The sequence below is a fragment of the Canis lupus genome, chromosome 12 (genome assembly GCF_048164855.1).
Source record: "Canis lupus baileyi chromosome 12, mCanLup2.hap1, whole genome shotgun sequence".
Lineage (NCBI taxonomy): Eukaryota > Metazoa > Chordata > Mammalia > Carnivora > Canidae > Canis > Canis lupus.
In genome coordinates, this window is record NC_132849.1 from 10,108,840 (window position 1) to 10,125,672 (window position 16,833).

At 34.9% G+C, this 16,833-nt stretch overlaps 1 protein-coding gene across 8 annotated transcripts in view; it reads right to left on the minus strand.

Moving 5' to 3' along the window:
- MAN1A2 (mannosidase alpha class 1A member 2) overlaps positions 1-16,833 on the minus strand; it is a 212,516-nt gene that overhangs the window by 42,613 nt on the left and 153,070 nt on the right. For 6 of the 8 annotated variants that reach the window (XR_012004142.1, XM_072769611.1, XM_072769612.1 and 3 more), the window contains 2 exons: positions 13,929-14,101; positions 9,801-9,916 (listed from right to left, as the gene is read on the minus strand). Coding sequence is in view for 6 of the 8 variants with exons in the window: in XM_072769611.1 (XP_072625712.1) it covers positions 9,801-9,916; positions 13,929-14,101 (289 nt within the window). In the remaining 2 variants the exon portion in view is untranslated. Of the gene's footprint in view, positions 1-858; positions 976-3,136; positions 4,285-9,800; positions 9,917-13,928; positions 14,102-16,833 lie in introns of those variants that run through there. The other 2 variants (XR_012004141.1, XM_072769615.1) reach the window with 2 other exon arrangements.

The following is a 16,833-nucleotide window of genomic DNA, read 5'->3' on the forward strand; positions in this document are numbered from 1 at the left end:
GGAGAGACAGATAAAAGACAAACATTAAGTATCAGGTGGTAATAGTGCTGAAAAAAACAGAGCAGGGCAAGGGGAGAAAATAATGATAAGTACAGATGATATACACACATGGGGCCTATTTTTATGGGCAGGCACTCAAAAAATACAGCAATTGTAAGTTAAGGAGTGTAGGAACGCAATCTGTAAGTTCCTTGACGTCAAGACTGTTCTCTATTATATTCACTGATGTATTCCTATCACATAAAACAGCGAAGGCACATATGAGACACTTTACTATCTGTTGGATGAATTATTTCATATACTACACTTACACTGTATCATTTCTCTATTTGATCACCATTTACTTAGGAGATAAGGACAAAGAGGTTCAGACACACAGAATGAAGAGGTACAATTAAGGATCCCAGGAAACAATAGTTTGAAAAGGTGAGCAAATGCTAACACTTTCATCCCCACTAATGTCCTAAGAACCTCTCTCATTGCTTTTATCTGTGTTCTTAACCTACAGAAAAAAATTTAAGTGGCTTATTCTCTTGTCTGAGTTTATTCTGAATCACTTAAAAATATAAAATAATTTAAGACTGACTTTTAAAAAGCCTGCTCATTCAAATCTTACTTCACCTATCAAGTACTATCTAAATGTTTTATTCTCAGAATATTCTCTTGATTCTAACATTTCTGACTAGCTAATTTTCTAAAACATTTTCTTCCCCTGAACTTCCAGAGCTTTATGTATCTGTGAGAAGTTTTGTGAAGTCAAATGCACATGCCCCTTGACCCAACCATTTTTCTGCTAGGAATCTAGCCAATATTTGTATTCATACAGGGAGGAGAGATAATATGTAAAAGGGTACTCACTGAACTGTTGATAACTGCAAAAAACGAGAACCAACTTCTATATCTAACAATAAGCTGCTGATCATAAACAAATGACATATTCCTCATTGGATTTATGTGTCCATATGGAAACCTTTTCTAGATAAAGAGTAAGATGAAATAGCAAGTCTCAGAACAGCAGGGGAAAAAAGGCTATTAAAAGGATGTACATTATAAATATATTTTTTATATGCTTGGTTATACCCAGAAAACTTCTAAAAGGATACTATTCAAAGGATAGTTACCTCTGCACTTGACGGGATGAGCACTGGGTGTTATACCATATGTTGGCCAATCGAACTTCAAAAAAAAAAAATATATATATGTGTGTGTGTGTATATATATGCATATATATGTGTGTGTATATATACATTTATATATATATATATAAAAATATATATAAATAATAGTTATTTCTGGGACATAAGCCTGGATGTGAAATACAGAGAAACTTTTTCTGAGTCATGTTAATATTTAATTCATTTTGCCATTTCCACACATTATTTTTATAATTTAAAAAGTAAACTATATTAAAAACAGCCACATTAAGCCTTGGTCTTTTATGTACAAATATTGCATATTATAGGATATAAAGTAACTTATAATTTCTTTCATTGTCTGGAAGGGCTTGTCTCCTGCAGTGATTGTATACTTTGTCGAACATAGCTGAGCTGGAAGGATATTTGTCGGAAATATTTCTGTATGGTTCTAAGTTGGGATTGGCTACAAAAACATATGCACCCACGTGATTTGGTGGCGGAAGTAAAGTAGCATCCACGATGCTTTCAGGGGAATGTAGTGCTGCTATATGCTATTAATATGACGCACTTGCCAGTGACTGCCTGGCCAGACCTTCAGCACCTGCAGCTCCTGTGGAGTTCCTTAGCAATTTTTCCAATACCTAAGCCAGGCATGGATGGCCCCATGGCAACAGGTGCCAGCTTCTTCTGCAAATTAGCTGCTTATCAAAGTTGGAGGCAGTGAGACACAGATATGGGATCACTTGTCCTTTTGAGTTCCAGTCTGTCCTTGTTCTCCTTTGCTTCATATCTAGCTTTGTTCCCTGGCTGCTAGCCCTACTGTCCTACAGCGATTTTCCACCCGCTTTGTTCTATTTTGTGCCAGATAAAATTCTAAATGCTTCACTATATTAATCTCCATAACAACTCTTTCAGGTGATACTATTATTAATTCCCTTTTTACATAGGAAAAAACTGAAGCAGAAAATTCAGTTAACTTGTCCAAAGTCACACAGCTACTAAGGGAAAGAGATAAATATGTACTGGCTGAGAATTCATGGTTAGATGTTTGTATCATATGATTATTGGGTACATATAGAGAAGGCACATTGATTAAATCCGTGAGTGACACAAAGCTAGAATATCTAAAATATTAAATGAAAAACTCAAGAGTTAAAAAAATTTCAACAAATTAGAATACATTAAGCCTAACAAAGTGCAATAAGTATAAAGATAAATGAAATAAATCTCAGAAAAATTCATCATAACAAGTATGAGAGAAAATAATTATCCTATTAGTTCATGCCCCTCCTTCCCAAAAGATCTACAGCAAAATTTCAAGCTATATTGACAGGGTTAGCAGAAAATAGAATACAGTATTATTTTCACCGATGCAAATATAATGATCAAAGTAAGGACTGGTAACCTGCATGCACTGGTTTAACCACATCTTAAACATAGTGTTCAGTCTAGAAAACCAAGCCCTCATCTCCAGAGAAGGCAAGCACACTGCTTTCACAGAAAGAAATAGTACACAAACTTGCAGTGTTTAGCCTAGCAAATACAAGTATTTTTAGTGAACATATATGCAGAAGACTGTACATTTCCAAAGAGCAAAACATGGATCACTGAATGGAACTCACAGTGAAGCAGATTTTAACTGAAAATAAGGTTTTTCTAACAAAAAGCTTTTGAACAGTGGCATGGGTTGGTCTTTTGAGGCAGCAAGCTGCCCATCAACTGAAAAGATTAAGAAAAGACTCTATGACAAAATACTCTGTATGTTGTAAAGAGACTTTTAGCATTGGGAATGTGTGTAGGAGGAAGAAATGGATTGTTGGCGGTTTCTGTTGGACTGAATGACCTCTAAATTTTCTTGCAGCTCAAAAATCTTCCTTTTGATTCTAGGCATAAAAACAGCAACTAAATCTAACACAGGAAAATATGGTTGCAGTTTAATTTATTTAAAAGACTTTTTCTGATTATAAAAATAAAAACAGAATGCTTTTGATGTTGAAATACACATGAAGATGTTTATTTACATGTTTTATTTTACACACACATATACATGCACACAATAGCCTAATTGATATTATGAAGAGTCCATAACTACTAGTGACTCCATAATATCTATACTGTGGAAGTGTCAAAATTTATTTAATCATTCAATTATTATTGAGCATGTAATAATTATTTTTTTTGTAATAATTATTTTTATAATGGTAATAAAAACCCTTGTAATAAAACTTTTTCCATAGCTTTGACTAAGAACCTTGACATATTCTTACATAGTTTTCCAGAATTTTGCTATTATATTCAAAGTTTGAATTTTTAAAGCTAGGAAAGGAGTAAAGCAAGATTCACACAAAGACACACAAAAATACAGTTTCTGCCCCAGAGATTTTGCCAGTGAAAGCAGACAAGTTGTGGTGGTAAACTTGGTCTTTATGGTGTTTCTCTTTCAATAACAAACTTAAGAGGACTATGATTCCAATTAACCTGTGATTTCTTATAGCGATTTAATGTCTAAAATACACGAACTCAGAAAAACAGAGAGAAATGTATCTTCAATATGTACACTTTTCTCAATTTATCAGACCTTCAAAAAAAGGATGCAACAAAAAAAAAGAAAAGAAAAAAGAAAAAAAAAAGGATGCAACATAAAAGCTAAATCAAACCTAGGTTAACAGATGTAGATACAGAGGTACAGATATGTCTCTTGGACGCCCGGGTGGCTCAGCACTTGAGCCTTTTCCTTTGGCTCAGGTCGTGATCCCCGGGTCCTGGGATCAATTCTGGCATCGGGCTCCCTACATGGAGCTTGCTTCTCCCTCTGCCTGTGTCTCTGCCTCTCTCTGTGTGTGTCTTTCATGAATAAATAAATAAAATCTTAAAAAAAAATACGTATCTTGGAATTCTTGTAGTGTAAGGGGCTTTGGACCAGCTCCTATTACAATAAAAACCAATGAAAAGATGATTCTTGGAGAAAACATCCATTATCAAAGAACATATTTCTCTTTCTTGCAACTGGACAAATGTGGCACGGTGGTATTATTTACCTATTTTGTAAAACAATCCAGATCCCAAACAAAAGGCTTCAAGTTAAGCAACTTCTCTTCACTGAAATTCCCCTTCGCTTTTCCCTTTCTTACATAATTCCTCCCTTCACCTAAAAAAAGCAGATTGTGTTATATTTATTACTAATAATATTCCAAAATCTTTGTCAAAATCTCCTTTCAAAATATTCAGATAGGAACATTCTATAAATTTACTCTTGAGAAAAACCTCTTCAGAGCCTTCTGTCACACTCAATCTAGATTCATAACCTTCTTGATCTTCCTTTCACTTATTCCATACATTCCAGGTCTTCTGTTTGGTTTATACTCAGTTTTGTTAGCATATATCCTCCAAGACGTTAACTTAGAAAGTAGACTTTTGAGACCCTGTATGACTAAAAATTTGTAATGCTATGTTGGAATCAATTTTCTCTCAAAATTTTGAAGATACTGCTCCATTGCTTCCAGGTTTACTGTTGCTCTGGAAGAGTCTGAAGCCATCCTAATGTCAGATAATTTTCCCAAGGCTTTTACTCCCCCTCTCCTTGGAAGCTGTTAGGTCCTCCCTTTACCCCAAGGGTTCTGAATACGGCACTGTGCCTTGGTATGGGTCTGCTTTCATCCACTGTGCTAGCATCTTGATGGCTGCTTTCAATCTGGAAACTCATATCCTTCAGTGCTGGGATATTTTCTTGAGTTACCTTGTTGTATTCATATTTTGTTTTTTTAAATAAACTGTACACATACATAAACGTCTAGTTTGTTACGTATTTCTAAGTCAATACCGCCCATTAATATTTAAAAGTGAGGTCCCTAATGCATATTAGAAACTGTAGGTATGTTGGCATTCACTGATGGCTGCACCACTGGGGGATAGGGGGATGTGGTCATTTTGCTGAGGGAATCTCACATAACTGTATCTCTAGTTTTTCTTCTTATAGGCTGACCCATTTCCTAGAAAGGAATGCTCCAATCTCCTGAGTTCTTTCAGCTGCACCTGGCATCCCTCAATCCACAGCCTCCTTGATTTGACCTCTTCAGACAAGAAATTTCAAGTTTCATTCACAGTAGAGATGAGGCAGGGGTATATAGCCACTCCTTGTATAAACTTAGTCAGAAATTCTACAGTTCTCCATCCTACCAGGTACCCTACTGAGTCTCTCCAAGGTTCTGAAGCATTCCCCAGTTTCTTTCAGTTAGCCTCTCTCCATGCAGGTGCTTAGCTCTGTCTTCCATCTTCTAAAAATGTGCTGACATCTCCAATGTGTTGACATCTCCATCTGCTGTTCATTTCTTTCTCGTTTCTTTCGTCTTTGTCCTTTACACCTTCTTAGCCCTCTATAATCATTTTAATGGCTTTCAAGAGAGAGTGGAGGATAAATACAAGTGTTCACTCTGCCAAGCTAACCTCGAACACCTCCTTTGTTACATGTAGGCATCTTCAAAGGATCAGATGCATGCTTTCTTTTCTGCTCATCCTCAAAAATCTTCCTGAACTTGTATTTTGAGCTCCAGATCTATATTTTCAAATGCCTCTTGGGAACATATGTCAAAAGTAACTCATTATCTTTTCTGAAAATCTATTTCTTCTTACAACTTGGTGTCCTAATCTTTACAGTTACCCACACTGAAAACTTTACAGTTATCTCATACTCTTCCTTCTTTCCGAACTGCTCTAGATCTAGTAAGATACTAGCACTTGCCAATGAACTAAAGAGTGCTTGTATCTCATCCTTAATATTTCATTGTCTGCCTTAGAACTATTCCCCAAATACTGATTCACCCTACTCTACCCCCATCTTGCCTTCAAGTCTGGTTTAAATGCCACCACTTCCATGAAGTCTTCCTTTATGCTTTCTAGGTTAAGTAAACTCTTACTCCTCCAGAAAACTTGCTCTACCTCTATTAACATCTCTCTCATACACTTACTATGTATAACATTTTTTTTTTTTTGCAAATCTGTATGTTTTATTTCCTCTACTAGAATTAAGAGTTTTAAGGAAAGAGGCTTTGAAGGAATCTATCTCTGACCTTACTCATTTCATAGTTTTTATCATGGCATCAGTATACATGCTTTAGCAATAATCAAATTAGCAGCTACTCAGGGAAACAAAAGAAACAGAGGACACAGTATCTTCTGGAGAACAACATCTAGCTATAAGTACACCTACAGTACAGCATCCCAACAATATGGAAAAGATTAAATGGCGCCTCAACTAGTACAAGAACACAGGTTTTTACATTTAACTTTGCTAATGCCAAGCTAATCAGTTACCATCTCTGGTAGCTAAAAACTAATAGATTATTGCCCTTTAACAAATTAACAATAAATCTGAACCACTTGATAGAATATACAATCTTCAGTTAAAAGTTAACTTAGCTTCTCATAAAGGCCTGTTTAAATTAACTGGTTTTTGAGAAAAATCTGTGAAGTCATACTACTCTTCATTCCCCTGTAGTTTTATCTTAATAGTAAGAAAAATATAAGCCTATATTAGTCTTCACAGAAATGTCTTTGACCCAAATGCATTCTATATTATGCCATTAGTTTTTATAAAGAATAAGAGAAAGTAAGAGTTTGGCATCTTCTATAACATCATTGTTTGAGGACAACTGCCATTATGTACTAGGGTGAACCATGTAAAATTGCCAGTGTTCAACGCTTTTTGACTTATAAAAAGGGCATTTTTATGTGCTTTGTCTAATAGTTCAATCTTTAATAATGAGCTATCAAATTAAGTCATCTTATAATTTAGCAGTAAGAAAAACTTTTGTCTCATTTGTTAAGGTAAATGTGTTCTCCCAACTCACAAAGATGAGAATGACACTGAACAAGATGCTTCCTTTTTGCTTAGGCTACTAGGAAGCTCAGTGCTGAATGTAGTACTCAACTGTGAGAATTTCCTTAGCCTAGATTTTGTTACAATTAACTGTATAATTACTTACTTTTTTCATTTTTATTGACCCAAAGGCATATATGTTTTCCTGAAGGTTAAGTATTATGAGCAATTTTATATATATACACATATGTACACACACACACACACACACACACGTTGCCTAGAGTGCTATGTTCAAAAGGGTTCTTCCTGAACTCAGGAGTGAAAAGTATGAAGGTCAACTGGAGATCTGGTGATATTCCATATACGTACTGGAAAGGGAAAGGCAGCATGGCACATATTTACAACACTATCCCATGTACTAAAGTGCTCAAGGTTTATACTAATGAAGAATTTGAGAATTAAATTAACTTTCACTATAGATTAGCTTAATTTAAGGACAGAATCTTAAAAGAGAGATAAAATGGTAAAAGATAAAAAGGTAAAAGAGAGAAGAAATGAAGCTAGAGATGAATGAATCACTGCAGCTTTTTGAGGAGAGTGACATGAAGAAAATGGTTATAATAAATATTGAAAATAATTTCTTTTTCAGACTAGAAGAAGCCTCAAAATAGCATTTTACCACTATTACAATAATAGTTCATTGAGCAAGATACTAACAATACTGGATGAAAGACAGTTGGAAAAAGGATATTCACCCAGTCTGGGAGTTATCACTCCACAGACCACTTATTACTTACAAAAAGAAATTAGATTCTTTACATGACCTTGTAATCAAATCTAACCTTATGATCAAACTTAAGAGTCACCAGTAATGGGCTAACCTCTTTAGAAGATGCAATGAGGACACATCATCTATGCAATAATCATACCAAAAATCCTTAACCTAAAACCAATCATGAGGAAACAATCACAAATATCTAAACTGAGAAACATTCTCCAGAGTAACTAGTCTGAATACTTATGTCAATATCATAAGCCATGGAAGCAAAACAAGAACACTTTGCTCTAGCTTATAAAAAACTAAAGAAATATAACATCCAAACGCAACAATCATCCTTTATTGGATCCTAGACTAGAATTAAAAATAAATAGTTGTAGGTACATTATTAGAACTGAGAAATCTAAAAGTAGGTTATATATTAAACAACAATATTATATGAATGTTAAGTTTCACAGATGTGATAACTGGACTGTGGTTATGTAGGATTATTCCCCTTTCTCTTAAGTATCAGAATGCTGGTAACTCTCAAATTACAGTGCATAAATAAACTAATTTTTTCAAAACAATAAAACTGTGTGTATGTTAGGTTTCACCCTGTGTGTATGTGTATATATATGCAGACATATATACACAGAGGCAGAGGACTATGGTAGAAATTGACAATTGGTGAATTTAGGTGAAGGATACACAAACATTCATTGCGCTAGCCTTACAATTTTCCTGGTCTAAAAAAAGCAAGAGATCTTACATAATTTGGGTCAAATTCCACAGTTTATGAATATGAAAACTGAAGGCAAAAAAGTCTTGTTTTGCCATGCTCGTCCAGCTAGGGTGTAACTCAAGCTGCTATGGTCTTACCTCTGCGCCCAGCACTGTCTCACATGATCTTAGCCTACCCACACAGGACGAGTCCAACAAGGGGTAAGGGGTGACCAGAGTCCTGGGACTAACTACCAAGCAGGTGTTCTAAACCATGAGCAGCAACAAAAGGCCTGGGTTAGGGTCAGTCAAAGATACGGAAAGGAGGGGGCAAAATAAAGAAAGTGTAACAGGAATCATAAAGACTTAGTGATATATTAAGAAAAAAGAAATAACTTTATAATGGAAGCTGAAAAGATGGGAAAAGAAGAGTACTAGGGATAATATAAAAGAAAAATTGGAATAAGATAGTCATTTAGGTTAACAAACCTAGTTTGAGATACATACATTTCAATTTTAATGTTCCAAGATGTAAGCTATGAGTATACTAGAATATGGACTGCAAGAGAGTAGGGGTTTGGGCTTTTTTATCTACTGATATGTCCCCCAAGTAAACCTGAACAATGCCTGGAAATAAACTTTTTTTTGAACAAATGACGTAATGGTTTATGAGGCATTTAGGTATAGACAGGAAATAGAAATATGAAATTTAAGAGAAAGTATCAAAAGATATTTACTTTGTACATCCTTATGGAAGAGGACACATTTCAGGTCACCACCTTCTTCCAGGACAGTTTATAGAGCTCTGCCTGGAGTTCTGAGTATAAGCTCAAATAATACCTGTCTTTTCCACTCTTCCTTTTATATGTATCTTTATAGGAAACCTCACAGGGAGAGTAGATGACTATGGTCACATACCCTGTAGCACCATCAAAATTCCATGATTATTCGGAACTCATTTCATTAGCTAGAGCAGGGAGTTCAGGTATGGTCCCAGGACCGGAATCACCAGTATTTGCTGAGAGTTTGTCAGAAATGCAAATTCTCAGGTTTCACCCTAGACCTGCCGAATCAGAAACTCTCTGGATATGGCCCAGTGATCTATGTATTTAGGATTCTCCCAGGAGATTCTAATGCACACCCCAGAGCCAAGAACAAAGGTACTAAACTCTTATTTGACAAAATAATCTACCTCATGGTTAAGGTCCTTCTTCTTGAGATGCAGTTAAAAATTTAAGACCCAATTACATAAAAAGATATTTGTAATAAAATCTGGTGTAACATATTACATAGTCATAATTCATCATTGTAGTGATCATACAGCAAAACCAGCCTACAATAAAATTTTTTAAAGGCATCTACTTACTTTAATGTTTCAGCAAGAAAGAAGCTCTGCTGTACATCATCATGTGTAGGAGTAGAGGAATACACATCCTTCACCCCAGAAAATCCACCACTTACTCGGCAATACTTTTCAATAGCCTATGAAAGAGATCAGACAAAGGAATCAATTCCAATGAATTTCAAGTTTTGAAGGATAAATTAAGGAATCAGTCAAAAGTTCACAAAGATCTGTCTGAGAATTTGACAGGTTAAGAGTAAGATTTATTATCAAATGGAAATATTCTCACACTGGAAAAATTAACTGAGGTATCCTGTTTTCTGTGGAACTTTCTCCTCTCCCAAATTCTTTACTCCTTTAAAAAACATCCTACATTTTTCTCACTTGGGAAAGTCAAATTTAGGCTATTTATGCTGATTTAGAGACTTGTTTGGCACAATAAAGTCTCATTAATTTTGACACATCAGGGGAGGTCAGTTTGAATTAAATTTTAAAGGCAATCTTTTCAATTCTAAGGATAAAAAATTCAAAACATGCTTTTAAAAAAACCATTACCTAGGTGCTTTCCTTAGTAATAATAATGAGGTAATATTTACTGCAAACATACTGTATGATAGACAATGTATTACAATTCCAGGACTTAGGCATTACAGGTGGTACCAACTGGCAGGAAGTACCCACCACATACCTACTACAATAATAATTACAATATTAAGAGCTACCCATTATGAAGTCTTTGCTATGTGCTGAAGGCTCTTTTAAGGGCTTCACATGTATCAATGTTTAAATCTTCCAACAACCCATGAGGTTGTCTTAATAGTCTCTATTTCTCAGATGGGAAAACTAAGGCCAAGAGTCATTTGCTCCACATTATTATTAACTACTGTGCTCTCCTTCTCAAGTGGGAGCTAAAATTCTTAATTTATATCTGTTCTTGCAAATTTGAACATGTCTAAATAAAATATACTGAATCAAATGGAACCCATTCAAAACTCTGTTTTTAATTCAAAGTAAGCAAATACCCTGCTTATGCAGGCATATCACACTCCAAAATTAAGCCACTCGCAAGAAGTTGAATCACATGTGATTTTTTTCTCTAGTCTACCTAATCCTGAGATACTGTCTAATGATGGTATTTAATCATTTATTTAATCATTACTGCCATGGCTTCTTGTTCCTAATCTTGCTATCTTTTTTACTCTTCTGGTCTTCCTCCTAACGAAAAGCTAATTAACACAGAAAGTTTTAATTTAATCAAGCTGTTCAGTTTTATATAGTTCCATTTTTACTATAGCTGGGTTTTAAAAATCTTCTTACCAAAGAGATTGGTACTTTTCTCTAAATTTTTTCTAAAGATTTACTTATTTGAGAGAGACAGAGAAAGAGAAAGCACATGTGCATGTGTGTACACAGAGGAAGGAACAGAGAGAGAGAGGGAGTGACTCCTTGCTGAGCGTGGAGCCTCACACAGGGCTCGATCTCAGGACCCTAAGATTATGACCTGAGCTAAAATCAAGAGTTGGCTGCTCAACCCACTGAGCCACCCAGGCACCCTTCTCTATCTAAATATTTTAAACATATTTTGAATTCAAGAGTTCTTAAATGTCATGTTCTGTGCAATGATTATACGTCTTCACCACCAGGAAACTATCAGAGTAGTTTAAGGATACTGAGAAAATAGCAGGGAGGCATGACTGATTTTTAAGCCATTTAGAGTCATTTCTTGAAGGCAAGTTTTCATGCAAATATATATGTGAAGGGAATACCTAAGCTACGGAAGACATACAAGATACTGTTCTTCTGTTTCAGCTTGTCTTCCCTCCACCTTCTTCACACCCAACATGATAGACAAGAAAGTCACTTTTATTTAAGATGTGAGTCTTCCTCTTTTGTCTCCACCTTCCCCTCATCACGGCATACTTCTGAAATTTGACTTTAAAGTATAATTATTTCAGTTTATGTTCTTTGTAGATTTTTTTAAGTTTTTTTTTTTTTTTAGACTCCACACCTAGCATGGAGCCCAACTTGTCCTTTATACTCTGAGTCTGTGTATCTGTGTATCTACACTATAGAAACAAAAATCTAACATCTGTTATTCAGGACAGATTTAGGTTAAAGCTTGAGCTTGTGAAACCTCTTTTTAATAGAGTAGGGTCATACTTTAAGAAGGTGCACAGGAAAAAAGAACCTTAGGAAAAGGATAGATTATCCCACAGTATTTCTCACTGAGAGGACATTTTTCCGTCACCAATCTTCACCCTGCTGACCACGATTCAGATATATTTTCCTTATTCCTCTGAATAAGAATCATTAAATATAAGGGGACATTCAATTCAGATCTATTGCAGGGTTACTTTACCTATATCTTATATATAAAATACTGCTTAATGTACATAGCATTGGCTAGCCACTGCTACCAACCGAACGAAGTGTGTGTGTGTCCTATCCCTGAACCACTGTGACAACAATGACCATCACAGGTCCCTGCAAAGAGAAGTTCACTAGCAGTTATATTCCCATTTCTGGAACCAAGAGGCCAGGGAAAGCAGCCTCAACAAATGACGGCATCTATTTCTGTTCTATGTAACCACTTTGCTTCCATTAACATTCTCTTTTTGTTAAACTCCACAAGGACTATCTAGGTCTGAATGACAAATGACATAGAAGTGTCCTCACCATAGTTCAGGTCTTTATCAAACTATTTCTACATCACTGGTAGCGGCCTCCAAAACCCAGCAATCTGCAGCTTATAATCGAAGCCTTTGCTTGGTTACTTCCACTAAAAAGTCTTCAGTGGCTCTTTTCCCTTAGAAAAACCTTTAGTAGTCCTAGAATGCACTCTTCAAGTTAGGGAGTCTTGGTGAGCAGGAGATGGTAAGGAAAATGATGATGTGACAGGCTTTTCTGATAGGCAAAAGACTTTCTATATCCACCTCCTGTATGAGAAACACTTATGCAGTAACTCAGAGAGGTGTCTATTTGTGTGTGCGGAGTTATTCTTGAACCACTGAGTAAAATACACACCCCATGATCTGGCATGTAAGATCATCTACCTAATGGTTCCAAACTTCACTCCCTCTGGTTGCCACTGTGAAACCTTCTTTCTCCATAAACTGGTCTACATTCTGCCCTAAAATGTATCCTGCACATTCTTACCTAAGCAATTTATTAACACTATTTATCTTAACCTAGAATGTCATCATTCTATCTAGCCTGCAAGCTTAAGTTAAACTGGAATATGAATATTCATCATAATTAGTGCTATTTATCATAATTAGTATATCTCAAAGAATAAAACATTCACTCCTGGGAATAAGATATACTTTCATGAGAAGACTAATATTTTTCTTCCTCACCAGGTACTGATAGCCACAGTGTTCTCTGAAAGGCTAGCTAGTATTTTAAGAATAAACCACTGGCCTTCTTTACTAACCATTAACAATTCTCATAAATAGGTAAGTAAATAAAGAGTCTTTCAATCTGGAAAAATTTTAACAATTCACTGATTCTTCTTATGATGGTCCACTAAGAAACTACTTAGAATACAAACTGAAGTGAATAGTGGGTAATCTACCCAAGCTGTGAGTCTGGACAGTCTTAAAATGTTGGGTTTTTCCCCCCAGAGGTTAAGCCTTAATTGGCAAGTACAGAAACTGTATAATCATACTGAAACCCATAATGCCTTTTAAATGACTTCTTATAGTTATTCAAGAAGAAAAAGGAGTGAACACCAGTAGGAAAGTAATTTTAATCAAGAACTAAGCTGATTCTAAGGTTTACTTCTACTGCTTAAGTAACTTAAACTGAGGGGTGTCTGGGTGGCTCAGTTAGTTGAACGTCTGAGTTTAGCCCATGATCTTGGTCCTGGAATTGAGTCTGGGATGTATGTGCTCCAGGCTCAGCAGGGACTCTGCTTCTCCATCTCCCTCTGCCCCTCCCTTGCTCATGCTGTCCCCCTCTCTCTGAAATAAATAAATAAAATCTTAAAAAAAAAAAGCAAACAAATTTAAATTGAGTAACAGAGTTTTTCCATCAGATAAATGAAAGTAGCACTAGAATTACTAAACATGAGGTAACATGGATGAGGACATACGGTACTACAGGAAGGCTTGATTTAATACTCTTGCATATAAGAAATATTGGCTTATTTACCAGTGCTGCTTCCCAGCCCCATTGCCTATATCTTGGATCATGAGTGAATCTCCATAGGTACCAATAGGTTTCAATTACTTCTGGACGGAGGATGTAATACTTTTCAGCCTGCCGGACTGCCACAGCCTCTACTGCACCATCAAACTTGAATGATTCAGGACCCAGCTTTAATGCTGTAACATGACAAAAGAAACAAATGAGCATAAAAAACCATTTGTGTTTGTTCACCAGAGCTGCTTTTTTCCCTGAAAGAATGGGGTATAATGTAAAGTTATGTTAATTTTGTTTTATATTTATTGTTGCTGTTTTGCAAAATCAGTGACTTTAAAAGATCCACATTTGGTTTTCTTATAATAGACTTATAAATATTCTTACTATCCTGACATGAAATACTTCTCATACATAATGTACATCAATATACTGCTAAATCCAACCATACTGACAAGAGTCTAGTAATCCTCTGGCAACAAATGCAAAGCTAGACATAAACACATTACATATTCTGTTTTGTTCCAAAATAAAATGAGACAGATAATTGTACTGTGCAGAATTATTTTTTTAGTCAGGACAATTTTAAAGTCCTTTTAATATAACACATAAATGTAAGAAAACATTTTAGAGCTAGGATCTTGAATTAGATTCAGGTGTGGATTATACACTTTTTTTAAGCATCCTAGAGTATATAAAAAGCAATATATTTTCAAATTTAAGTCAGTTGTAAAAATAAACTCTTTTCTCCTATAGCCTCTGTGTATATATAGCAAGAAGAGATTCAAACTACCATCACCAAGAATTATCAGTACTGCCCATTTATTAGTTTGAATAAAATAGGGCCATTATACCTATATTTTAACACTACATAATATTTTTTGAATGATATGATTTCCATTCAGGCTAGAATACAGCACTATATGAAATTCTTTTTAGTAACCTCTTTCTAATCACACCGAGTACCCAGATCTGTCAATATAAAGTCCTCTTCCACTGGGATGTTGGACTCACAAACAATTACTAGTCTCAGCTGCCATATTTCTTTCCTTTTACTAGTGGCAAATAGTTTCAATGTCTATAACCTCTTTTAAAAAATTCCAGACATTTTTATATTTCCTCAGAAAAGAAAAGGTGAAATAAGAATATAATGCTGGTAGACCATAAACAGAATCATGCATTGTTGTTGGCAAGACGTGTTGCTGTAGCCAAATTTCAGCATTACAAGGGAGACACCGTAAGCTCTAAATAATCATACATAAATGTGAAAATAAGGGCTTTCTCATCAACTACCAACCCCAAGAAAAAACATAAAATCAAAAACACTGCACCAATCATAGCTAGTTCTATTGAAAGCAAAACATGTGATCCAGAATAGTTTACTGCTAAGTCTTTGAGAACTAAAGCAGAACCCAAGCAGAAGATTTTCAACCTGAGGGTCATAAGTCTGTGGTAGGCTCTGGAAGAAGACCATGTTCTGTCCAAGCAAGCTATGAAATTGGGCACAAAACTGTGTGCACATAAAGCTTTGACCAGCTCCTCAATGGGAGTTGAGGTTAGGATTAACCAACAAATCATCAACATTTTTTGTTAGACAACTTCTATCGAGTTTAGTGACAAGGTCAGACCAAATAGCATTTGACCAAATAGCATTTGGCATTTAATAAATGCTTCTAAAGTGATGATAGAAGTCAAACATCATAAGCACTGAGATCATGGCAATCCAATGAAAAAGTACAAGAAGTCATTTTATCTGAATTTCTTATGTTTTTCCTTTCTCAAAGAATGAGTGCCAGGTGATCATAGGGAGTTCTCAAATGCTAATCTTAAGGCTATCTTTAGATAATAAAAAATAAAAAAATTAGATAATAACTTCTATAATGATAATATTGCCTGAACTGGAAGTAGAAATTGGCTGCATGGAACTAATAGTTTAAACTTCTACTAAAAATTATATCTCACTTAATGTTATTCATAACTTCACAAATAAAACACAGCAAAAAGAGAACATATATGTTTTGTGAAGAGTTGGTATATAAAAACACACAAGCCTAAATTATATACCAATTACATCCATTAAGCTGGTCAAATGACTGGTTTCATTTTTCTGAGGGCATTATTTCATAGATGCTCCTTTAAGAAATGTAAAAAAGTAATTTCTTAATCTATTTTGTAATTTCTATTTTCTATCTTAAATTTCCTATTTACATTTGATACTTCATTTCTAAAAGGAAACTAATCCAACAAGCAAAAATTGAGTTGAAACTATAAATAATTTAGTGCCTAGGTAAAAAGAACTCTAAGAGTATGCAAAAATCATTTAATGTAGGCAAAGGAAAGAGACATGCACAAATAAAAAAATCAAAATAAAATATCAAATGTGACAAAGGTCAATAAGACAGTAAAAGATACATTTTAAAGAAAGTATAAATTAATTTGCAAGTCATAGGAGTCCTCCATATAGGTAGAATCTGTAGAGATGGGAAAAATAAGCATACACTCAGGTCAACAAAAAGAAATTTAACAAAAGATAAAAAAGCATAAGGAATATTCTGGGACAGGCAAGTTGACTATAGTTTCAGTAAGCTAACAGTAAGGAAAGAACTTAAACTATTTCCCTCATATTAACTTTCTTTTAAGGAAAAAAATACTTGTAGAAACTCTTAAAGTAGGTCCAAAATCCATGTCCAATGTATCTTTTGTCCATTGAATAAGTTCTATGTATCTAAACATTAAAATTTCCCCTAAATGTAATAGCACATGGTCTAGGGAAAATCTTATGCAACTTTAATAAGAAGTAAATTAAATTAAATAACAGTCATTATTTTATTCAGGTTCGATACTTTTTTTAAAAAAGATCTAGAAACCCAGAAAAAGACCAGTACTATATTTTAGAAGTCTAAGATCTTGTTTGGCT